Source organism: Andrographis paniculata, unplaced genomic scaffold (genome assembly GCF_009805555.1).
Source record: "Andrographis paniculata isolate CXL003 unplaced genomic scaffold, ASM980555v1 Contig57END, whole genome shotgun sequence".
Taxonomy (NCBI): domain Eukaryota; kingdom Viridiplantae; phylum Streptophyta; class Magnoliopsida; order Lamiales; family Acanthaceae; genus Andrographis; species Andrographis paniculata.
The window spans coordinates 2,676,192-2,701,868 of NW_026137592.1; the positions used below are offsets into that span (position 1 = coordinate 2,676,192).

Consider the following 25,677-nt stretch of genomic DNA (forward strand, 5'->3'; position numbering starts at 1 on the left):
TTCATTTGTTCCCATTCCCTGCAAGTCCTTTTTCGCCCACATTTGAGCATCATTCTGGCTATATTATATACCACAATTGTCAAAGAACAGCCTAAGCCATTCCATTCAAATTTAGCAGTCACCCGAGCATCATTCGCGGAATAATATCTTCCTCAATCCTCACCTAAATGACATCACCGCTGAAAACAGTATGAAATCTCACATTATAGAGAAAGGTATTTAGTAGAAATCCACAGGCAGGAGGTCTTTTGGATTATAGAGCATATTTCTGCCACCGGGCACCAGGAAGTACTTGTAATCAAAACATTGAAATCGACATGGGAAGCTGCTGAACTAATAATACCCAACAACAATACGATATATCCTAAAACAAAATAACAGCATCCCGGACAATTTGTCATTGGAATCAAACAATGAGATTGGATAAGATATCCAAATGCAGTAACAGTTTAGACAGCAGCTTCAAAGTCGTCAGCACTGACTGCTACTTCGTTTGCAGATTCTTCTGGTCGCAACTGACTTGACACATTATCTATGGCGGAGTTGAGTTGTTCGATCTTATCAGCCAGCTTCTTCCGCTGTCTCTGCAAATAGGAGTATACAATATATGATGTGACATGAAATAGACAAGCCTCGGTTCAATTGACCAGGGTTATGTAACATGAAAGGAATCTTGCAAAAATTACAGAGTTCCATGAAATTGTTTTTGTGCTAGTTTTGAAACTTTATGGCATTGTTCATTTACAGAGTCTGTGGAAAATACCAGTAAAAATCATCTAAGTCGATCATTTTAGGAAAACCATTTTCATGTCCTCACAAAGTTACCAACTATGAAGATGTTTGTAACAAATTTGACTTCCTCGATAAGAAATTTGCAAACACAAATTCATTGAAAACGGGCATTCAATTGTCATCTGTAGGCATAAGAGATAAGGATATACAATCAAACTAACCTCGAGGGCTTTTTCCTCATCATAGATAAACTTCGGCAGCTTTTTCATCAAATCTTTTTTGTCTGTATCGGTTAAAGCCTTTCTAATCTGTGAGACAGAACAAACCAAACCTTATCTTACAAACAATACCAACTAAATCTGCAATACCACAAAATATCAAAACATAGTCTTGAATGAGCAAGTGCCGCATAAGATAAAAAAAAAAAAAAAAAAATGCAGTCAGAACCTCATACAAAATAACTCATACATTGATTATGGGTTAATCATACTACCTGAGGTGCATATACACAGCCTAAAGTGCCTACAATTAATCCCCCTAGAACAAAGCCACCAACGAAAAGGCTTGCATTGCTTTGCCTTCCACCATCACTGCATCAAATATAATACTATGAGATGTCTTCAGGAATAATATGTGAGGGGAAAAACAAGATATACATGTTCTTTCTTCATATATTATGTTTTCAACTTCCTGTCCAAATATGACATTTTTACATTCATCAATTTTGAATGCATCCTTCTTTTCATAAAGAAAGTGATGAACAAATCTCCACATAGAGACTCATAGGAAGGGATCGAATGTGAGGCAAAAACCTATAGCTTGCTTGGACAACAAGTCCCCTTCTCTGGGTGGATGCTTTCTTTGTGCCCTTGACACTCAGGTTGCAGAGCTGTAAGAATTTATCTTCTGATTTTACAGAAGAACCTGATGCAAACAAGGTTTGCCATTCTCGTGAATATAAATTCATATATGAAAAATTGCTGCAGGTAAATTCTACATCAAAAGTAGTTAAACAATAAAATCACCTTGGTAGGTCTTTGAGTAAAATATAAGCTACCAACATAGAACAAATATTTAGTTCCTTCTCAAACATACTTGACAAAGAATGAGAAAGCTAAAAGAAATCATTAACTGCAAGTTAAGGATATTACCACACCAAGATTATAAACCTCCAGATATATTTCATGAGTTTTGACCAATGTATTAGTTTACTCTAGAAGCACTAGGAGAGTGATGAAACTTGACTTATAGAATGTCCTTTACATCAATTTACCATATCATAAGGTTCTATCGATAAGCAATATTTAGACAATGCACAACAGAATCATTCTCCTAGTATTCCTTTACATGACCATTAAACAAGAAAGACGTAAGGAATGCAATCCTGACGTAAGATGCAGCAAGGACCAATTTGTGTCAGATTTAAGAAATCATAAGGTCGCTTAAAGAACATGTTATGTAGCAAAAGAGTTCACCACAAGAGGAATATGCCAAACTAGTAAAACCTCACTCTAAACTGCATCTTCATGGGCATCATCTAGGATCATCTCAGAATTTCACAATACAATAACATGGTTTCGTTTCTCATGTTCAACCTCGTTCCTACTTATCTCAACATTCCTACTCGTGTTTTCAACGAAATACAGCATTTCTAGGAACATTACCTTTCTCATCCACCCCTATCACATCATTTGACAAACTGTATCCTGCTAAGTAAGGCCTAGAGATAGTTCTTGAAATTCAAGATAAAAGCAGGTATATCCACAACCACTGCATCAGTTCTAAATAAATCAAAAAACAAACACCGTGAAAAAAGATTCGTCGCCCACTACTGAACAGAACAAATATGTTCGTGAACCGTTCATTGGATTCCCAGATCGCGAGAAATACTTGAAATAATTCCAATTAAATAAGCCATTATAGATAGAGCAGAGAGAATCGAACACTTATACAGGAACGATAGATTAGCAGGTGCAAAACGTTAGCTCGGCGCATCCAACAACACATGTATATTCAAAGTGTGGAGAAAACAAGGAGCATTACCAGGTGCAAAATGGAGAGAGGGGCTGGAGAGAGCAGCGAGCGTCATGGTGTATTGAATTGAATTGAACTGAACAGCGTAGGATTGAATCGATGGCAAATAGCAGTTGTGGCGATGGAGAAAGAAAGAAAGCAAAAAATCAAGAAATGGCTGGCCGAAGCCCGGCCCAATAGAGTAGCGCTACAGCAACGTCCCTTGCATCGCTCTCTGTGTATGTCATATTAGAAAGGTTTTTTTAAAAAAAAATAAAAATTTAAGGTATGTTTCTTTAGGGGAGTTTGGGGAAAGTTAGAGTTTGAATTTGATTTTTATTTGAATTTTGGGATAGTTTGGATTTTGTTGTTTGTTTTGTATTTGAGTTTGGTTGGAATTTGGGGAGTTTGGATGTGTATTGATTTGATGGATAATGAATAAAATAATATAAATATATATTAAATTTAATTGATAAAATTTATATTGTATGATTTAATTATGAATTTATATTATACTCAATATATATATTTAAAGTTTTATTTACTTGTATTATAAATAATTTTATTTTTACAAAATAACATATATATTGTATATATATTTTTTCATTTAATTATAATAAATATTTCATTGTGCACAGTGAAATGGGGCTAAACCCCCTTCACATTCACAGTGAAATGGGGTCAAAATCAAATCTTGAATTGAAATAGTGGTATATAATATAAATATATACTGATATAATATTTTTAATGTAAAATTTAATGTTAGTAAAATATAATAAATAAAAAATAAATATTTAATTTAATATTTTTGAAAAAAAATTAAATAAAATAGTAAAATCGAAAATCAAATATTGCAATATTTGACCTTCAAAGAATGTCTACCCTTGCGGGTGTTCCGTTCTTATAACAACTTGATCCCCAAGATACCCCAGTCTTTAAAGCCGTCCATAAGGCTCAACCCTCAATAAATCCCGGCCCTCATGGAAGTTCGTCCTCGACACCACAAAGAACTCTACTTCTAAAGATGGTCAATGACAATTAATTGACACCGGATTAAACAAAAAGCATGACAATGACAAGGAATGAACTTAGCCACAAATGAAATAATAGGAAAGTTGTAGTAAATAAATCCCTATAATTTAGGAAGTGGTAAAGTATGGAGTTAGATTCTTAGTTTTTTAACATTATAAATAAGCATTACGAAACATTTTTGTACACACGCCTCGTTACACAAAACATCTTATCCTTGTCCCACAAGGAATGATGCGGTGGTGTGAAAAATGAAATTTTGATCGTAAGGTCATGAGTTGTGACTTGCATTAGATTTGACTAAAAATTTACTCGTATGCACTTTCATATAGCTAGTGGCTGCGGATTCCTGCATTATAAAAAAAGATTTTATCCTTTTTTTTATGTATTTTTAATATTCTAGTCATTTACATTTATATTATTCTAGCCCTTTTACATTAATTTTAGTTTATTTTCATTCGATTCATTATATTCAGCCGTCAAAACCTTGATTTTATGAGAATCTCTCGATTTTTCCGCTGGCCTCGTGATTCCTGATTGCTTTTTCAGCAATCCGAAACCTTCTGAGGCTAAGGACCATATGCATTTATTGGCCTTACGGCTTAGAGCCGATCCTTGGAAATTCGAAGCTACTCGTGGCTAAAGACTCGAATATCAACCATCGAAAAGACAGCCTTTTGCTTAAATCCGTTAGTCTGAAGTCTACCTTCAACTTGCTGGTTTTATTGTTAATGGCCGTGCACACACCACACACGATAGTCTAAAGCCTTTTCAAGGCTAAGAACTACTAGGCTCGACCGTTGATAAGACTTTTTGGAGTAATTTTCGAAACTCTAAGCCGATTTCCATAATTTTATCGGCAACAATAGCTTTGATCTTATGACACATAAAAGACTCGAAGCCTTTCATGGTATATAATATTTGAAAATGCTCCAAGTCTCGTGAAAGATTTGGAAACTAAAAAAATTTAATTTCAACAATAGCACGCTAGTAAAACCAACTGACCAATGTCAAATTTTATGAGTCTGATGTTGAGACCAAGATAATAGTTGTCGGTTCTCCATCAGCAGGTACTACGAGGACAACCACTGATCTCCATCATTAAGCCAATAGGCCATCTCCTGTGGAGGTTTTGGCTGCCTGAGGGGCAACGGGGAAGAATAAAATATTATTATTTTTGCATTTGCAAGATAAAAATATAAAAATTATCTTACATATTTTCATTAATTAATAAATTATTTTTATTTTACATTTATTATAAATATATATGTATATATTGAATTGAAACAAAAAAAAAAAAAATATTAAAAAATAATATTTTATAATAAAAATCAAATATAAATATTTGGATGGTTATGGTGCAGACACTTTAATATACAAACAACACATAATATTATTACATACAACATATGCTATATATAATAAAAGTATATACCTGTGTGAGATAATGTGCTCTTAGTTCATGAGTTATATCTTTATTACATTAACGTGTATATATTTATATGATGTATTTGTATTATATTAATTTATATCGTGCTTGAATTTAAAATTCAGCAATGTAGCCGCTGCTATAAATATTAAATCATATTAATAAAAAATAATTTAAATGAACACACCCTGAATATTTAGGGTGCATTTATATGGTAAAAATTTAGAAATTTTAATTTAGATATGATATTAAAATATCAGTTGATAAAATATTTTATTTAAAAAAAAACATACTTTCTATCCATATAATTATTACAAATTTATCAATTACTATTATTTTTACATACGAATAAAAATTTACATTACTTTTAATTATTCCTCCATAAAAATAAATATATATTTTTAAATAAAAGGAATGAATATATATTTTTTAAAAAGTTCAGAGCAAAAAAAATTCTTTAAAAATTTTTATAAAAAACACACCCTTATTTTTTTTAAAAAAAAGCCGATAAACTTCCACAGGAAGCAGCCGCGAAGAATGAAAGGGACAAGTTAAAAAATTTCCCGCCCAAAAGCTCGTCTCCTCTCCTCTCGTGTTCACTCTCCGGTCTCCACCGCCAAATCCCATACCGGAGAGCAGCCGCGGCGTGCTGTTCCCGTCGTCCTATTCGCTGCAACTATTTCTGCTCACAAATGGATGACCAGGACTTTCCTCCACAAACCAATCCTAACCCTACCCCCAAGCGGACCAACACCATCCACATTGGTGGCGTTCCCGTCGAGTTCCCTTACCAGCCCTACGGGACCCAGCTCGCTTTCATGAATCGGGTCATCTCCACCCTCGACCGTGCCCAGAGGGAAACCCGCTGCCACGCGCTGCTCGAGTCTCCCACTGGCACCGGCAAGTCACTCTCGCTCCTCTGCTCCACCCTCGCCTGGCAGCAGAATCACAAGGCCAAGAACATCCGTAACAATTTCACGCATTCCAGCTCGAGGCCTAACCCGGAAGCTGTTACGGATCCGATTAATCATGGAGGTGGTTTCATCCCGGAGACGCAGCCGTCAGGTATAATGAATTTTCTGTCAAGAATCCGTTTTTTGCTTCCATCCTATTATTTGGAAACGGTGGAGTAGTCTTGTTGTTATCATAATTTTCTGTTAACAATGTTCAGCACGAACCTGCTGGGAGTAATTTTCCTTACTTAATTGGTTCGTCGAGTCGTTTAATTCTACAATAAACTGGACGTTGTACAACTCTGAGGCATTGTTAGTTGGATGAATAGATGTTATCCTTAGAAGAATCTGTTATTTATGAAGATCTTTTTTCCTCACTTTTCTGGGTAACCATCGTAATATACTGCTAAAATTTATCAATTCTTTTTTTGGTATAATTTTCCTGCTTTAGGGAACCCAGATGTACCTCAGTCTGCTGCAAAAAATGCAAAAAAGGAGAAGCAAAGATTGGCTCCCATCATCTTTTATTCATCGTAAGCTACATTACAGTTGCACATTTGCACAATATTTGTATGGCAGAATTTTAAGAACTCTCATTGTTCTCACTATCCTGTTAATCTCTCTCACCAATATTTCATCTCTTGGTGATCTGCTCAAGTGTCACTTAAAGAGCTTGTTGATTTAGAAAAACTGTATTAATACTCTTAGGTTCACTTAACCAGGAGAACTCATTCCCAAATCAGTCAAGTAATTCGAGAGTACAAGAAGACATCCTATCGAGTTCCCATGGCAGTTTTGGTAGGTGTGCTACAAAATTCGTTCCTAATTCATGCACAGTTCTGTAATGTTAGGGTGTGTTTGTTTGGGGGTTTGGATTTTGAGTTGGGATTTGAATAGTAAAAATTTTGAATTTGAATAGTTGTATGATGTGATATAAATAGCCGTCGATGTGATATTTTGAATGTAAAATTGATTTTTAGTATAATATAAAAAATAAAAAATAGGTGTTTGATTTGATGTTTTTGGAGGGAAAAAATTGGATGAATAGTGTAAATCCAATCCAATCCCCCCAAACAAACACACCCTTAGTGTGAATTTTCTATCATGATTTTAGGATAAATTGCCGGCCTTGCTTCTTTGATTTTTTACTCTTATAGCATGATATTTCTAAAACCTTATGTTGTATTATACCTTGATGCTTGCTATCTAGCCACATTTAACATAAAAAGAACCTGCTACTCATATTGATACCCAGGAATATTCGGGTTTTACAATCCTAGTGTTTCTTAACAATGGTTATAAGTTGTCGGGATACTCTATAATGTTGATATGTATCATCCTTGAATGTTTCTCCTTCCACTTGAGTCGAGTCAATATTCATTCCAGGTTTTCCTGCATTATAACTAAGCCTTTACTTTGTTGAATTATAATACCAAAAAGTTTTAAATTATGAACATCAGATAGGCACCACTTGGGTAGCCACTTATGGCTTATGATGTTGGTTAGAACTTAAGAATTTCGAATGGTTATGATAAGTACAAGTCATGCATAGGACTGAAATATTGCCTTGGACAGTTAAGTGGGAACTGAACATTTTGAGATCCCCACTTTCCCAGGCTCTCATCTGTTGCCGGGCCTTCTGTTTGAGTTGTAAACATTGTTCTCATTTCCGTTCTACTTGTTTCAAATGCTCTTTCTGTTGCTTAATTATTGTTTTTATTTCAGGGATCAAGGAAGCATTATTGCACAAATCCATATTTACGTGGTCAAGATAAAGTTGATGAACAATGGTTACTTATATTCCCTGAGAGTTAATAGTTCTTTTAAAGTGTCTCCCTTTTTTAACAGTTGTTTTAATTTTCAGTAAGTTGCTACTGAAGAACAAAGAAGATACTTGCCCAGAATTCAAGTACAGTTTGATTTTTTATTTAAAGATTATACTGTGGATTGCTTGCGCATTTGATTTCTGTGTCCTCACTCAACTTCTTTCTTTTCAGAAATGTCCACAAAGTCAAAAGTCATCCCTCTCTGCAGAAAGGAGGGTGTCATGAGGTCCATGATATTGAAGACCTAGTCAAAATTGGGCAAGTTGTCAAAGGTTCTGTATTTATTCTACCCACATTAGTGTCTGTTTCTGTGAATTAATCTAATCATATATGGCGGTGCTTTTTTATTTTCAGGCTGTTCATACTTTGCAGCTCGGTCCATGGCAGAAGATGCTGAATTAGTCTTTTGCCCATATAACTACATTATAAATCCAGTCATCCGGAATGCTATGGAAGTTGATATAAGTGGGAGCATTATTATTTTTGATGAAGCTCAGTACGTTGAACTTATATTTATGTTTCTCAACTATGTTTCCTAAGAAAGGCATCAACTTCTTTCTTTTTTGTGTTTCTTTTGAAGTACCCTGTAACAGATTGAGATTGTTAACTGTATTCTCTTGACCTGCTAAACTATACATAACTCAGGGGCAAATGTTGATCTCAGAATGATCTTGTGTTTTGTTTGCACTTTTTCCTGTTTCAACAAAGCTAAACTCATATGGAATGTTTCAAACCCAAACCACATCCCATGACTCTTTTTAGTGACTGTTAATTATTTGGTCTGTTTGGTAGTGGATCCAACCACATGCAATTTTCTTTGTGTTATCAGCCCTAACTTTCTTACCTGTTTTACTTTAATATTCCAGTAATATAGAAGATATAACACGCAATGCTGGCAGTGTTGATCTTGATGAAGAAGTTTTGCTTCGTACGTGCCAGCCTGCAAATATATTATAATTCATTTTCAGATTTGTAATCTCATATTGCTTTATTTTTTCAAAGATCTGCAGACAGAGCTTGGGCAGCTCAGCCTCAACGATGGCATGACTTACCAACCTTTGTTTGAAATGATACAGGTGCAGATCTTATTTTGCAAGCAATCCATTTCCTGTCATCCTTGTTTGTTAATTGTCTAGTATATTTCATAACAATGCAGGATATCTTAAGTTGGATTGACCGGAGAAAAAATACCTTACAGAAGCGTGAATTTCAGCGTTATTTTTATTGGTTAGTAAATTACAGACTTACAGTTATATTTATTTTCATTTTGTTATGGCTACCCCTTCCTTAAAGTGATGTCAAATCAATGGAGCACATATTGGTAATACAACGCAATTCTTGCATTCTTTTTATTTAATTTATCCTCAATCTTTAGTTCTACATTCAAGTTGATACAGCAGTAAAAAAGATATCAGTTGACAACCTTAATCTTTGTGTCATCTATTTTGCATTCTCCTTGTTGGGCTACATAATGTGGGAAAGAACTGGTGGAACTTAAACAATGACAGTGTTTATTGCAGTCTCCTCCTGTCCTCTTGTCTTAAATGTTCACACTTGTTAGAACTTAAACCAAGAAAAGGTTTTTAGTTTTTCCTACGCTAGTAAGAGTATCTGGGATTTTTTGAAGAGAAGGCAGTTTCATGTTAACTTGTTAAGTCCACATATCGGGCTTGGAATTGGATTTTGTTCATGGAAGTATAATTAGATTAAGTTTGAACCAGTTCTTCAAATTGCTAAATGATTCAAGGAACCGTTGATGATTTCCTTGAAATTGATTGCATACCAGATCTGCTTCTCATTAAAGTTCTCTCTAAAGCTCCCGATATATGATGATCTTTGGGAAAATGCATTTCATCAATAGAAATGTTATAGCCAACCTTTTCCATCCAAATTTGCTTTTTTATTTATCAGTTGGTTACCACTTAAATAATTACAACTCCTAGCTACTTCTCTAAACATGAGGTTAAAGGATATACAATACAAATTTCATTGTTTTAATTTTCAGATATTATTTGGTTGGGTCTAAAGCAGTGTTCATGCATTTTCATTATTCTGCTTTTGTATTTTTTTTTTTACATATTAGTTGGTCTGGAGATAAGGCTTCAAAGGAGCTGCAGGAGGCTAATATATCACTGCAAAGCTTTCCAATCCTCCAAGAGTGTGCCAAAAAGGTAACTGATTAAAACCTTAGAATATTCAATAAATTTCTTTCCTTGTGGCTGCCTGCCCCTTTATAATGGTTTATATTTCCATGAAGGCAATTAAAGCTGCTTCAGAAGCGGAGTCTGAGATTCCCCATCTAAGTGGAATGGCATCAACTACATTGGAAGGTAATTGCATCTTATACTTGCACTTGTTTACTACTGTGAAATTTCAATGTTTTAACTTTAAAGTATGATGTCATACAGGATTGTTTAGTTCACTTAATTACTTCTTCTCTGGGAATGGTGCTCATGCCTGTGATTATGAACTATCGCTTCAAAAGTTTTTCAAGAAAGATGAAGGTATATTGCTATATAATTTCATTCATAAATTTTCAAATGTTTTATGAACTTTGTTTTCCATTAGGTTATTGAAAGTAGGATATTATAGTTTTGTGGTCTTTGATCTTAGAGATCTAGGTATTATATATATGCATGTTTGAATGGACCCATATAAGTGATGTTAGGTCAGCTTCTATTTTCAGTCTATGCTGTAGGCATTTTAAGATTTGAAGTTAATTTGTATGCTCATTTAATTTGGTGAGGTTTTTTTGGTAGAACTCAGAAAATCACAGATATGTATAAAGAGTTGGAAGTATCCATTAAGAAAAAAAGAAAAAGAAAAAGAAACTAATTGCAAACTTGAATGTAAGCAGAGTGAATGTGCAAAATGAGCATGTGCAAGGGAAGCTAGTGTAAGCGATCCCAGAAAGAAATATCCATGCAAATTTAGTGGATTAGCCTAGCTTTAACTTTGTGGTAATATGGTTCAATAATTAAGTGAATTTAATTTGGATTTATATGTATATACATATACCTTTTTTTCATATGGAATTTGGTAATCTACAATGATCTAGCCTAAGAATGTGCTGCACCGACTATCGAGTCAACTATGGAATTGAAAATATTGCTTTTATTATCCTACCGCTTAGACTATTTGGATACCATGTTGATACTGGAATCTGGATTAAGCTCTTGCTTATATCATATTCAGTAGTCATGATAACAATGATCACTTTTCACATGAGTAATTGTCATCAGCATATCCTTGTCGGTTATGTATAGGTTTGGTTCATAATTGATCTAGTCACTTGAATCTAAATCTGAAACCACATCTGAAATTGGAATTAAACGGACCAGTGAAATGAAAATAGAATTTCATGTAACTATAGAAAGGAGTAACATAAAATAGAGTTTCAGATACATATTCACCTTTGTCAAAGTGAATTGTGAAGCCTAATTATGAAAACAAAACTATTGTATTTCAATTTGTGGGAAAACAAAATAACTCTAAATGTAAGGCTGGTCTATGGAATTAGTCTGTTATTTTGACAGTGCTTGACAATTAGAAATCCATGCTTTCGTGATACATCTGTTCAACAGGTAAACATAACTTAGACCCAACTGGACCAATTTAATTATTTGCCACGTGTCTATTCTTCATTTCATGGCAGTGGAATAATAAGACATAGGGTTCTAACAATATTTCTGACACTTTGCTTAGTTTGACAACTTAAGGTCCAAAATGGTAGCAGTGGAAACTTGGGAACTTGCTAAGTAATCAGCTCTTGTAGCCTCGTCATGTAACTCTGGCCAACTTTATTGACTGCCTTTGAGTTGGCTTATTTTTCCACACCTTACTTGATTATCGCGTAAAACCACATATAGTTATTTCGATAAAAATGTTGGTTCGAAACTTCACTAGTATAAACAACTTAACTATGTCTATTGCCAATATTCTAATCATGTACGTCACATAAAAAATAGATAAGCTAATTTTAGAGTTATTAGTTTTCATTCTTGCATAACTAAATCCAAGTCTTAACAAACACAAAACTCTTTATACGCTATTATATTAGTCTTCTGTTTCTATCCAGGGTTACAGAAACCAATCTAGTTCTATTATTATACCATGGTCACATGGTGCTCCTAGCTTCGCCGTGAGTCTTTATAGTTTATACCATGATCACATATCCTTGATCCTATTGACAGCTTATGTTAATATTACTAATCAACGCAAGGCAGTAAAGTCTCATAAATAGAAAATATAATATCTTGTAATTATGGCTTTTCCAAAATTTGACAAAAAGATTGCATTGTTTACAGCTTTAATAGGAAAGCATTGGAGTTCCTAGAGACCACTGATATGCGTTTGAATGGTAGTTGCCATTTATATAATTCTCCTTCCGAACATAAGCTGCCATTCAGTTGATCAAATCACAACTTTATGAGTGTTAACATAATGCATCTACATTAGTCTCTTAAAGACACTTATCTGAAACTATCGCTTCAAATATGAAAGCACTTCAAAAAATGATTTTGTTTCCAGAAGACTAGTCTTGATGACTGGTAAAAGGCACTTGGGTAGTCTGGAAATCACTACTTACAGTTTTATGGTTCTGATATGATGCTTAATCATTTTTAAGTTTTTGGCCTTTGCACTATAAATACTAAATCTACGAGCAGTGTGGCTTTTCAGTTCCCTTTTGTGCTTGAACTCTTATTATTGAAGAAATGCTTGTTGTGACTATTGCATGGAAAATTATCAGGTGGTTGGAAAACTACATTCAGCCTATGGTTATTGAATCCAGCTGTTGTTTTCAAAGACATTGCTGATTCTTCTAAATCAGTCATCTTGACATCAGGGTAAACACAATTGAATTGACGCCCTTCATACCTTAGTTTGTAAGAGTGTATGTCCTGTTTAATATTTTTGCAAAAGCTTTTCCATGAATGTGGTTGTGTTTGTTTGGAGATAATTGACATTTTCTACTTTTCATTTAAATTTTTTCCTAAAAAAAAATCAAATCAAACACTATTTTTTCATTTTTTTTATTATACTAAAAATCAATTTTACATTCAAAATATCACATCAATAGTTATTTATATCACATCACACATCTATTTCAATTCATATTTTTCCTATTCAAAACCCAAAACCCCAGACAAACATGCTTCTCCCAAAAGGCTATATAGCTGATTGAGGTTCAACAAATGGATCCTAAATGATAACCTCTGAAAATTCTGTTGTCTGCATTGTATCGTAGTACTGCTCCTCGGCCCTCTGAGATTGTATCATGTTACACTCTACAAACTTTATGACAACATTCCTGTCATTTGTGTCTTCCCTGCATCTTTTCTTGATACACTTATAGGTAATCAATATGAGCATATGCATGATGGTATTGCTTGTGCAAAGCAGTCACGGGTGTATAATTACACATATCTTCTTATCCTTAAAGGACTTTATCACCAATGACCACCTTCTCATCTGAACTTGGCATTCAATTTGGAACTTGTCTGGAAGCTCCACATGTCATAGATGTCGAGTCACAGGTAGAATATCTTTGGCAGTGTTTTGGCAATGCGACATACATTAGACCTGTTCCTTCATCCTGAAGCTTGTTCTCCTTTCATAGGTATGGGCGGCTGCAATTGCCAATGGTCCTGGCAACTATCCTCTGAATGCAAGTTACAAGACTGCAGATGACTATGCTTTCCAGGTATTATATACCTTCTAAATATTATTCTAGTCAGAAGTTCTCTTTTGCTAGATGTAGCTTGATCACTTGATGTTGGTGCATTCTTATAAAGGATGCAGTAGGTATATCATTGGAGGAAATTTGCAAGATTGTTCCTGGTGGGTGCCTGGTGTTTTTTCCTAGCTACAAACTTTTGGATAAAGTAAGCATTCGGTGGCAAGAGACTGGTCAATGGTCTCGATTAAATGCTCAGAAATCCATTTTTGCTGGTAAGATTTGATAATTTTATGGATCAGAGGCTGAATCTCTGGATTTTCTTACACTATTATTACATGGGTATATATAGACATTCAAAAGGGAGAAATGGATAGACAAATTTAATGTTTAGCACTAATTCACACGAATAATATCTAATACTAATATACAACTATAATTTCAGCCATTATCTTTGTACTTGTGATAGAATAAATCCCATAACTTGGTGCTCTTTATTATTGCCCTCTATTGTAGCAATTAGTAGACTGTAATTATTGCTCCACAATTTCTGCTGTTGATGATATTATCTGACTTGCTGTTATGAAATGAGTGAGTTGTGAAACTGGGTTATCTCAAGCAAAATTATTAATTTGCAGAATCTATGTTATACAGGCTTTTACTTTCTATGCACTTTGATGCATTTATATTTATCTATTTACCTTTTGTTTTAGAACCAAGAGGAAGCAGCCAGGATTATTTTGAGCATTATTTGAAAGGTTATTATAATACAATTCGTCACGGCACAAGACCACGTGGAAAGAAGATGGGAGGCAAAAGGTTAGGTCTTAAAACTGGAAATTTGGTAGAATCTACCAAAGGAAAAAAGAAAGAAGGTGCTGCTTTTTTGGCTGTTTGTCGAGGCAAGGTAATGCAATTCATGACCCCTTTTTGCATTGGAGAATATCACTTCCTCTGAATTAAGCTTTGAATTTCCATTTCTGGAAGACGGATTTTCTGTAGCAGTTAAAGTGATTATGTCATGGAACTTGCTTTTGCTTACTACTTTTGAAGAAAATAATGTATACAAGTTAAGCTTTCACTTCTTCTATTCACTACTAGTTTGAGAGCATAATGGAGTATAGATGACAGAAACTGCAGGCTGCTTTCTACTTTTCTAAAATCTGCTTTAGAAGTATTGCTCTGACACTGAGTTGTGAACAATTTTGACAATTGACATAAAAAGTTGATGCTCACATTTAAGTATTATTTTGCAGGTCTCCGAAGGAATAGATTTTTCTGATGACAATGCCCGAGTTGTTGTATCCTTTTACAGTATGTGTGAGCTTGGTCATTTTGATCATATTTTGTAACATGGCACATCAAAAGGTCTATGGAAGCATGCCATAAATTACATAAATATATATAATAGTTATGTTGATTATTATTCCCATTGACTATTAACACTACATGTCAGAAGCAATTTAACCATAATTACAAAATAAATTTGACTCAAGTAATACTTAAAACACTATTTAGTCATAGAGAGAGACTATATTTCCAGTGTTCACATAATTCCATAAAATTGTATGTGTCATCTATAGCATTAGGTTATTGCCTCAAGAAGGAAGGAAATGCATTCTGATAGTGAAACACAAGGCATTTACAATTATGATAGAGAAAGAAAAATGAAAGACACATGGAAAACAAAAGAAAAAACATAGGAGTAAAAAAAAACGAGAAATAATATTCAAAAAGCTATAGGATAATGACTTTGTGAGAGGTGGATTGATCACATTGAGCAGAAGAAATGAACTTCACAGATTGGCCTTTTCTTTTAGTTCCCTTTTTAAGTATAAAATAAGATGTTGTCTTTATAAGGTCCTTTAATGTGGCATCAAGTTGGTGCCTTACTGCCTACACCATAGCAATTATGTTGCTATCAAACATTAAGATGACCCCATAATTTTTTGAAACTTAGAGTGTGTTTGTTTGGGGGATTGGATTGGATTTACACTATTCATCCAATTTTTTCCCCCAAAAAATATCAAATCAAACACCTATTTTTCATTTTTTATATTATATTAAAAATCAATTTTACATTCAAAATATCACATTAACACCTATTTATATCACGTCATACAACTATTCAAATTCAAAATTTTTACTATTCAAATCACAACTCAAAATCCAAACTCCCAAACAAACACACCCTTAATAGCTGTAATATGAGTCCTTATGTTGTACTATTCTCCTTGCATTAAACTGCATGATATATAAATTAATGGTGCCATAAGAAATGTTATACCTTAATTACTTCAGGTGGTCGTTGGGATTCCATTTCCAAACATGTAATAATCTTCTTCCCCACTTCTATTGTTTGTTGATTATATATGAGTTACAATACATTGGTGATTTTTTTGTCAGTTATGATACTAAAGTTGCCCAAAAGAAGAAGTTCAACGATACCTATGAGTTGTCAAAAAGCCTTTTAAGTGGGAATGAGTGGTACTGTCAACAGGCATTCAGGGCTCTAAATCAAGCTACAGGTAGTGTTGATGACGTGCAAATGTTCAATGCTTGTCCTGAAATGTTAAAAGTTTATACATTTCTGTTTTGTCTTTTACCCTCTCGTAGTTGATCATGCAATTGTTCGTATTGGTTCCTGCTGTTTTATGGAATATCGTGAACTCCCTGGTATTAAGTGTTCATACTGTTTAAATTGGTCCTTTGCCTTGTACTTGCATTGATAGTGATTCTAAAGTTGCCCTTAGCTGGATTCTTGGAGCAGCACTCCCTTGGAAGTTGAATTCAGAGATAAATAAACTTTGCCATATTATTTCTAATAGCCCATCCATCTCCCTTAAGCACATCCTTCACTGTGCTAATAGATTGACATTTTCTTTGCGAAGGGCAGATCACAAGTTCTATATGTCTGTCTCCATGTTTTCCCCTGTACCTCTTATTTTCTACACTCTTTTATCCTTATTTACAAAATAATTTTCTTTTCTGAAAAAAAAAAAAAAGAAGAACTTCTCTCACAGCTCTGTGTTCATTGATATATTTATTTTAGGTCTTCTATGCTAATTAGTGTAACAAATATGTAAGGCTTACCTTAATCACTTAATGAAGTATTTTGATGGAGCTACGCCTGAATGACTATACATAGCTGTAAATTAATGAGTAGTATGGATCTTGAAGGTTATTTTTGAACCTCTTTTCTAAATCATGGGAATCTATCCCTAGAATGCCACACATTAGTGTTCCCTTAAAACCAAACTTTTCAAGAAAGTTAAAATAGATTAACTCTAACAGTTGTGTGCAAGATTCCACCAACCCATACATTTTCAATATTATGTTTGGTTTGGCCTTTTATTTGTACTTTGACTTTAGTGTATGTTGTCAATATTCTCCTCCCATATCAAGCCATTTCTGTATGATATTTGCCTAAACCCGATGCCATCAGCAGGTGCATGTTGATTTATTTTAGGTAATCATAAGATAACAAATTGTCAATTTATTACCTAAAGTATTGAATATAGTGCTTCAAAACTAGTCTTATGGTGAAACTAAAGGGTTGGAAGTGCCATGTTAGTTGACATAGTATTTGAAGCATTTGCAAACTATTTATATTTGACAAATAAATAGTTTAGAATCTTCCTGCTTTTACTTGGTTGCTTGTATCTCTTTCCATTTCATTATATTTCTAGCTAATTGTGATATGTATTTCATTAATTTTGTAGGTCGATGTATTCGCCACAAATTTGATTATGGTGCTATCATTTTCTTAGGTACTCGATCACCCTCTTCGACTAGGTTTTGTTTACTTGTACATTTTGTTAATTGCTCCTTATCTTCTTTGAAGTAATCTTATAGCCATCTTTATAGAAAATTCGCTGTGTAGATTTATCTTGTTTTAATTTCTTTGAAACATCTTGTTAATGAGGGGTGTTGGCGGTTAAATTTTCTGCATTTTTGTCCATTTCGTAATATGAATGATACAACCAATAGAAAAGGGAATAAATTGATCAGCTTTTATTAGTTACTTAGATCAGATCTTGTGAAGCAATATCAATTTTCTAGTTAATTCTGATCAAATTATTCAAGCTTAACATTCTTTTGCCCCTCCACCTTGTTTCTCCCTGATAAAGAATATTGATGTAAGAAAAAAATTGCTAATGCTAACTATATAATAGTAATTCATTGAAATTTTGGTGGTTTTGTTTCAGCAAGTATATGCTGATCCCAAATCATATTCTGTACAATCTTCAGTGGTAATAAGTTCATTTTATATATATATTGTTAACAGATGAGCGGTTTCACAAAGATAGAAATAGAGCATACATATCAAAGTGGCTGCGGAATTCCATTAAGCTGTACAACTGTTTTGATGAAGCACTAGATGGGTTACAATCATTTTTTACAGATGTCAAGGTACATGAAGAGAAACATGATTTATAATGTGATTGATGTTGCAGATGTACTGTACTGTCCTGACATTTCTCAGTGTAGGCTGGAATTGGCGTGGCAGCAAACTCGTCACAAGCTCGGGATGTGAACTGTGAAATAATCAATTCTGAAGATAAAAAGGGGTCAAGAAGGATCAACGATAAAGTTGTGAAATCTCAACCTTACAAGCGAAATATGGTATCAAATTATTTTGTTGGTGAAGCTGCCAGACCAACCAATTCTTCAGTTCCTTCTACAATCTTTGATTCACCATCAACTCAAACAAAATCTGAAGTGCTAACCAATGATGGGGATGCTAATGTTCGTGGAAAATATATTGACCTGGACAGCGATCCTGAGAATGAGTTAAGGTAATTGTTTGAATGATTTTACAATGCAACTCTCCTGTGAATTCCTTTTTCTAGTGAACAATCTACCTTAATGTTTGCATTTCAACATTAATATCCATTTTTGTTATCAGTGCATAATTTAATTTGTTAGCCTTTAGACAAGCTGGTCTGCCACTTCTTGAGTCTTATCTTCCGTGTTCTCATGATTTCTTGGGCAAGTTGATTTTTAGTTGCTTATTTTTCACACAATTAGTTTCAATGAATGTTCTCTATGTGCAGGTGTCATGACACACCTTTGGTGGCATTGCCCTCGGATGATCTTGAACTCACTATAGTTCAAGAAACACCTGGTATTGGTTTTAGGAGTCCTGAATCAAATTCTAAATTTGTCCCCAAGGATGATCACTCAACACCACAAACGAAGAAATCATTCAATGTGTTTCATGAACAATCTTCATTACAGTCTAGCTCCATTTCAAATAAACAAGCTAGTCCTGCTCATGTTATGCTTTCACCTGTTGCAACTCTCGATAAAGAGAGTGCATCTAATGCAAACATCATAGAACCTGCTGGAGCATCTCCAGGGAGTGTCAGTTCTGATGTTGGGAAAAGAAGAAAAGTCTCTAGTCTGCCGTCAGTTGGTCGACTCCATGAGTTTAGTACGCTTGCTCAAGTTCCTGACATTGTTAGCTCTTTCAGACATTCATTTACATCTCCTGCCTCAACAGCCCACAGTCCTAAGGAGAGGAATCATTCAGAAAGTGGATGTTGCAAAGATAAATCCTTTTGGTCACATGGACCAAGTAATTCTGATAGATTGTGTGTATCTTCTGGTACGAGTATGGATAACAGACAACAAATTTTCTGCTTGGGCTGCAAAAATCCAATGGGTCTTTTTGAAAACGATTTCACTGTTCCTTGCTCAATCATTTCAACATCAAAGAATCATTTACTATCACTGCAGAACAAGGCTCTGGGAATTGTATATTCAAGCACACCAAGCGTGGATGTTCTGGTGGCTGATACATCATCAATTGATCCCCGTGTGTGTGAAGGTTCATCTGGGCAGGGTATTTGGTGCAAAGAAGATGGCTGTGTTTTCAATTCAATATTTTGCCCCTTCTGTCACAAGGTTCTTGGCGTTCAGGTTGCGGCTACGGATGCATTAAATATTCAGTTCCAAAACAAGGTTAGAAACCTTGTGTTGTTGAAGTTGAAGCAGCAGTTGATTTCTTTTTTTAGATAGCACAAGCTTCCTATCACCCTCACATTTATATTGTTCGATGTGCAGATGTTATTGTACGTTGATTGCTTGGAGATTAAGAGTTTCAAAGTACAGATAAAGGGAGGAAAAGACGAGGTACTGATTAAGTTATGCTTGCAACACCATATTTTTTCGGTAATTCTTAGATGTTAAAAAGGTTTTAGATCAATGTGCTGATTTGATTAGTTTATTGTTTTAGATTAATTTTAGTCCGGCTGAATTTGAATTTAAAATAGGCTAGCTATCTATAAATAGCAAATTTTCAGTGCAACCTGATAATAAACTAAACACATTGTGGGCATTACTGAATAATTCCTTAGGATATTTATAGAATAGCAAACATTAGTAAACTCAACCCTAAAAGTTCCTATAATTACATCTATCTATATACACTGCTATATATACCTAGTTGAGACTGATGATTCAGCTTGCCATATGCATCGTAAACAGAACAACGCATTTTTGTATTTATTTGGTTTGATTCTACCTGTGATTGCTATCGTGCATGCAGGTTTTAACTTCACATGAAGACCGTGGCGCAAGCACAGAAAAACATCTGCCAGTCAGTGACATCGAGAAGTTTGCATACAAGTCACCAGTCCAAGATTCCGGAGGTTGGAGGAGAACAAAATCACGGGTAAGTCCCTGTAATGCTACTTCTTCTGTTGCATTGTTGCATTGTTGCATCATCAACAAGTTTAGTTTTTCATTGAATTCGATGTTTGTTGTTCTTGCAATGCAGATGAGGCTTCCTAGGAAGTAATTAGATAATAGGTTTTTTGGCTGTCCATATATATATATGGGACAAGTAAAATGTAAATCTAAGATCCATCCAGCCAAGCTAAGGTAAGGTAAGAGCACACACAAAAATCACATTTCCCAAATTAATTTTGCTACATTGCAACTAGTTTGCAATTGTATCATCAATAATATTCTTACTATTCATTTCATTAGAAGATATCTAATTTCTTGTTCATGTTAGCTAGATGTATGTAATTCATAGATGGTGCAGGAGTAATAATCCATGAAGTGGCGGAGTTAGGGTTGTTCCGTCGATGGGGTTGAAGGAGTTTTGTTGAGGTAAAGAAAAGTAGATATTTTTTGTTTTAAATAGAATTGACGGTTACAGTATGAAAACTATTGAGATGATAAGAATATATCTAATTGGATCGTACAGAAATAGTTTATATGATTAACAAAGCAATTGACATAATAAGAGCAAATACGGCCTAAAAAAGCTTCTATATCTTATTTGTTCAAGCTCGGGCAAAATTTTATCCTAAAAAATTTCAATTTATTCTCAATGGTTTAAAAATCAAATTGAAAAAATAAATTTGTTTCTAACAGCAGACCATCATCAAAATTTTTAATTCATTATTAATGGTTAAAAAGTAAAATTAAACAATAAATTTGTTTTTGGCAAAATATATTAAAAAAAATTAGGGGTAGAAGAAGAAAGTAGCTTGGGAAAGGTTTTTTTTTCAACAAGCTTGTTTCTCATATGTCTGTTTTTCAATATAGAAAATAATTATTGTATCATTTTTTTAGTCTTGTCAAAAAAAAAAAAACCTCTCGTTGATTCCACGGGTATAAGGGTTGATTTAGATAGAAGTTCTAATAATTTTATAGTTTTGAAAATTTTTTAAAATAGTGATAAATTGGATATATACCATAATGTTTTGGTTAAACAAAAGATACTATTAAATGAAATTGAGAGTAAAAATATGTATTGTTGATTTATACAATTAATATAAAAAATATTGTTTTGATAAGAATTTATATAATTCAATCGGATATAAATAATTATGTAATTAACAATGCAATTGACATATAAGAGCAAATACAATGGTTAAGTCATAAAAAAACTTCTATATCTTATTTGTCCAAGCTCGGGTAAAATTTTATCCTCGAAATCTTCAATTCATTTTGAATAGTTAAAAAAATCAAATTAAAAAACCAAATATGTTTCTAACACAACAAACCATTTTCAAAATCTTCAATTCATTCTCACTAGTTAAAAAATCAAACATGTTTTTGACACAATAGACTAAATAATAGAGGATAGAAGAACAAAGCATCCTGTGAAATACTTTCTGTCCAATAAGCTTGTTATTCAGATGTCAGACGTCTGTTTTTCAACCTGAAAAATAATTATTGTATCATTTTTTAGACATGTAAAAAAAAAGCTTTTGTTGATTACGCGGGTATAAGGGTTGGTTTAAATCGAAGTTTTAAAAATTTTTTATTTTTTAATATTTTTTAAAATAATAATAAATTGGATATATACCATGATGTTTTGGTAAAACAAAATATATTATTAAATATTGTTAAAAGATCAAAATATATCTATGCAAATAAAATCTTAATAAAAACCAACAAGAAATTGTTTACACTCATACATAGTTTATTCGGATGTGTTCTTTTATCAATGTTTTTTGAAATTTTTATTTTTCATTAATTTTTTTTCTTTTAAAAATATCAAATCAAACATCTATTTTTTATGATTTTTATTATACTAAAAATTAATTTTATACTCTCTCTATCTCGGATAAATTGTCCACGTTAACACGAGAATTTAGATAAAGTATAATTAGTAAGTAATTAAGAAGTAAATTTAAAAATAATTATGATATAATAAAATAATTGTAGATTAAGATTAAATAACTAAATAATATAATTAAGATTAAAAAAATTATAATGTATAAAAATTAAAATATATAATTTTATTTGAAAAAAAAATGACAAATTACGTTGCAGCGGACGAAAATGGAAAATGTGGACAATTTATGAGGGACATGTGGAGTATTTAAAATACTATCACAAAATACTTATTTATGTTATATTATACAATTATTTTAATTTAAAACCCTTACTATTAAAAGTCCCAAAAAAAAATTTAAATCTCATACAACACAGATTCAAGTGTGATGGGAAGTATTGGAAGATATCGAATTTCTTGTGCATGCTAGCTAGATGTATGTAACCCATGGATGGCGCAGTAATATTTCATGAAGTGGTGGGGTTAGGGTTGTTCTATCGAGGAGTTTTAATGGGCAATCGTATAAGAGAAAATACAATAGTTAAGTCTTAAAAAAAACTTCTATATCTTATTTGTCCAAGTTCAGGTAAAATTTTTATCCTCAAAATTTTCAATTTATTCTCAATGGTTAAAAAAATCAAATTAAAAAAAAACAAACTTGTTTCTAACAGCAGACAATCATCAAGATCTTCAATTCATTCTCAATGGTTACAAAAATCAAATTTAAAAAAACAAATCTCTGTTTCTAACACAACAGATTAAAAAATAGGGACAGAAGAAGACAGCAGCTTGGGAAGACTTTTCTTCAACAAGCTTGTTCCTCAGACGTCAGACTTCTTTTTTTTAATTTTAGAAAATAATTACTGTATCATTTTTTTTAGACATGTAAAAAAAAAAAAAAAACTTTTGTTGATTCCCCGGGTACAAGGGTTGGTTTAGATGGAAGTTATAATAATTTTATAGTCTTGAAAATTTTAAAAATAGTAATAAATTGGATATATACCATGGTGTTTTGATTAAACAAAAGATATTAAATTAAATATTATTAAAAGTTTTAAAAATATCTAAGCAAATAAAATCTTATTAGAAACAAACAAGAAATTGTTTACAATCTGATGCATAGTTTATTTGGATGTGTTCTTTTATCAATATTTTTTGAAATTTTTATTCTTCATTAATTTTTTTTCTTTAAAAATATCAAAATCAAACACATCTATTTTTTATAATTTGTATTATCTTAAAAATTAATTTTATATTCAAAATACTATCAGATAAATACTTATTTATATTATATTATATAATTATTTAAATTCAAAATTTTTACTATTAAAATCCCAACAAAAAATTTAAATAACAAACAACACATATTAAATTGTGATGGGAAGTGTTGAAGATATCAAGTTTCTTGTGCATTCTAGCTGGATGTACTTAATCCATGGATGACGCAACAATATTCCATAAAGCGGGGGAGCTAGGATTGTTCGTCCAGAAATTTTGAAGGGGTTTTTGTTAAGGTTTATTATAAACGAAATTGACAGAACAAACCATCCTCAAAATCTTCAATTCATTCTCAATTGTTAAAAAAATTAAATTAAAAAAAAAACATGTTTCCAAAAACTAAAAAATAAGGGCAGAAGAAGAAAGCAGCCTGGGGAAGGCTTTTTCTGCAACAAGCTTGTTCCCCAAACGGTCACGTCTGTTTTTCAATTTAGAAAATAATTATTGTATCATTTTTATTAGATATGTGAAAAAAAAAACTTCAGTTTATTCCACAGAGTTGGTTTAGATAGAAATTATAATAATTTTATAGTTTTAATTTTTTTAAAAAATAATAATAAATTGGATATATACCATGATGTTTTGGTTAAACAAAATACATTATTAAAAATATTGTTAAAAGTTCAAAAAATATCTATGCAAATAAAATCTTATTAGAAACAAATAAGAAATTGTTTACACTCTAATTATGCATAGTTTATTTGGATGTGTTCTTTTATTAATATTTTTTGAAATTTTTATTATTCATTAATTTTTTTTAAAAAAATATTAAATTAAATATTTATTTTTAAAAAAATTTATATTATACTAAAAAATTAATTTTATATTTAAAATATCATATAAATACTTATATTATACAATTATTTTAATTCAGAACTCTTATTATTAAAGTTCCAACAAAAAAATTTAAATCCCAAACAACGCACATTAAAGTGTGATGGAAAGTATTGGAAGATAGCGAATTTCTTGTGCATGCTAGCTAAATGTATGTAATCCATGGATGGCGCAGTAATATTCCATGAAGTGGCGGGGTTACGGTTGCTCCGTCGAGGAGGTTGAAGGGGTTTTGTTGAAGTTAAACAAAAAAAAAATCAAGTATTTTTATCATTTTAAATAGAATTGAGAGTAAAAATATGTATTTTGACTTATACAATTGATATAAAAACTATTGACTTTATAAAAATTTATATAATTAACAATGCAATCTTATATAAAAGGGCAAATACAATGGTTAAGTCCTAAAAGAACTTCTATATCTTATTTGTTCAAATTCAAAGTAAAATTTTATCTTCAAAATCTTCAATTCATTTTCAATAGGTAAATTAATCAAACCAAAAAATAAAATTGTTTCTGACACATCAGACTAAAATATAAGGAGGAAGAAGAAAACAGCCTGGGGAAGGCTTCTTCTGCAACAAGTTTGTGTTCCCAGACGTCAGATGTCTGCTTTTCAACCTGAAAAATAGTATTATATCATTTTTTTTTAGACATGTCAAAAAAAGTTTATGTTGATTCCATAGGTAGAAGGTTCGTTTAGAGACAAAAATTCTAATAATTTTATAATTTTTTAAAAATAATAATAAATTGGATATATATACTGTAATGTATTGGTTAAACAAAAGATATTATGAAATCTTGTTAAAAGTTCAAAAAATATGTATGCAAATAAAATCTTATTAGAAACAAACAAGAAATATTACACTCTAATGATGCACGGATTTATATGGATGTGTTTTGTTATCAGTTTATTTTTGAAATTTTTATTATTCATTAATTTTTTTCTTTTAAAATATCAAATTAAACATATATTTCCTATAATTTATAATATATTAAAAATTAATTTAAATTTAAAATATCACATAAATACTTAAATATATCATATTATATAATTATTTTAATTCAAAAATCTTACTATTAACGTCTCAACAAAAAATTTAAATCCCAAGGAACATACATTAAAGTGTGATGGAAAGTACGAGAAGATATCAAATTTCTTGTGCATGCTAATTAGATGTATGTAATCCATGGATGGTGCATTAATATTTCATGAGGTGTGGCAGGGTTAGCGTTGTTCTATCGATGGGGGTTAAAAGCAGTTCTGTTGAGGTGAAAAAATTTAGATATTTTTATCATTTTTAAATAGAATTGACGGTAAAAAT

General features: G+C 32.3%; 2 protein-coding genes across 2 annotated transcripts; one reads left to right on the forward strand and one right to left on the reverse strand.

Annotated features, from left to right (window-relative positions):
* Positions 1–180: 180 nt before the first annotated feature.
* On the reverse strand, positions 181–2,943 carry LOC127257233 (uncharacterized). Its single transcript, XM_051283619.1, has 5 exons — positions 2,776–2,943; positions 1,545–1,656; positions 1,226–1,322; positions 954–1,040; positions 181–584 (listed from the first exon to the last, which is right to left on the reverse strand). The coding sequence occupies exons 1-5, from the start codon at positions 2,819–2,821 to the stop codon at positions 450–452; spliced, it is 477 nt and encodes a 158-aa protein (XP_051139576.1). The 5' UTR covers positions 2,822–2,943; the 3' UTR covers positions 181–449.
* Positions 2,944–5,746: 2,803 nt separating this feature from the next.
* Positions 5,747–20,657, forward strand: LOC127256855 (uncharacterized). The gene is made up of 28 exons (XM_051283069.1): positions 5,747–6,268; positions 6,608–6,689; positions 6,879–6,954; positions 7,882–7,946; positions 8,021–8,065; positions 8,154–8,254; positions 8,337–8,478; positions 8,849–8,910; positions 8,985–9,058; positions 9,139–9,209; positions 10,066–10,153; positions 10,240–10,312; positions 10,391–10,486; positions 12,733–12,829; positions 13,426–13,519; positions 13,603–13,686; positions 13,778–13,934; positions 14,373–14,566; positions 14,916–14,960; positions 15,961–15,989; positions 16,066–16,187; positions 17,382–17,429; positions 17,948–18,072; positions 18,151–18,458; positions 18,717–19,626; positions 19,729–19,797; positions 20,213–20,338; positions 20,444–20,657. The coding sequence occupies exons 1-28, from the start codon at positions 5,896–5,898 to the stop codon at positions 20,462–20,464; spliced, it is 3,777 nt and encodes a 1,258-aa protein (XP_051139026.1). The 5' UTR covers positions 5,747–5,895; the 3' UTR covers positions 20,465–20,657.
* The last annotated feature ends 5,020 nt before the right edge of the window (positions 20,658–25,677 follow it).

Coding starts and splice junctions, on each gene's coding strand:
- LOC127257233 (XM_051283619.1), bottom strand. CDS start 2,821: ATGACGCTCGCTGCTCTCTCCAGCCCCTCTCTCCATTTTGCACCTG. Junction 1,657..2,775: donor CTCTCTCCATTTTGCACCTG/GTAATGCTCCTT, acceptor TGTTTGCATCAG/GTTCTTCTGTAAAATCAGAA. Junction 1,041..1,225: donor GCTGTGTATATGCACCTCAG/GTAGTATGATTA, acceptor TCTGTCTCACAG/ATTAGAAAGGCTTTAACCGA.
- LOC127256855 (XM_051283069.1), top strand. CDS start 5,896: ATGGATGACCAGGACTTTCCTCCACAAACCAATCCTAACCCTACCCCC. Junction 8,066..8,153: donor GATACTTGCCCAGAATTCAA/GTACAGTTTGAT, acceptor CTTTCTTTTCAG/AAATGTCCACAAAGTCAAAA. Junction 17,430..17,947: donor TGGTGCTATCATTTTCTTAG/GTACTCGATCAC, acceptor TATTGTTAACAG/ATGAGCGGTTTCACAAAGAT.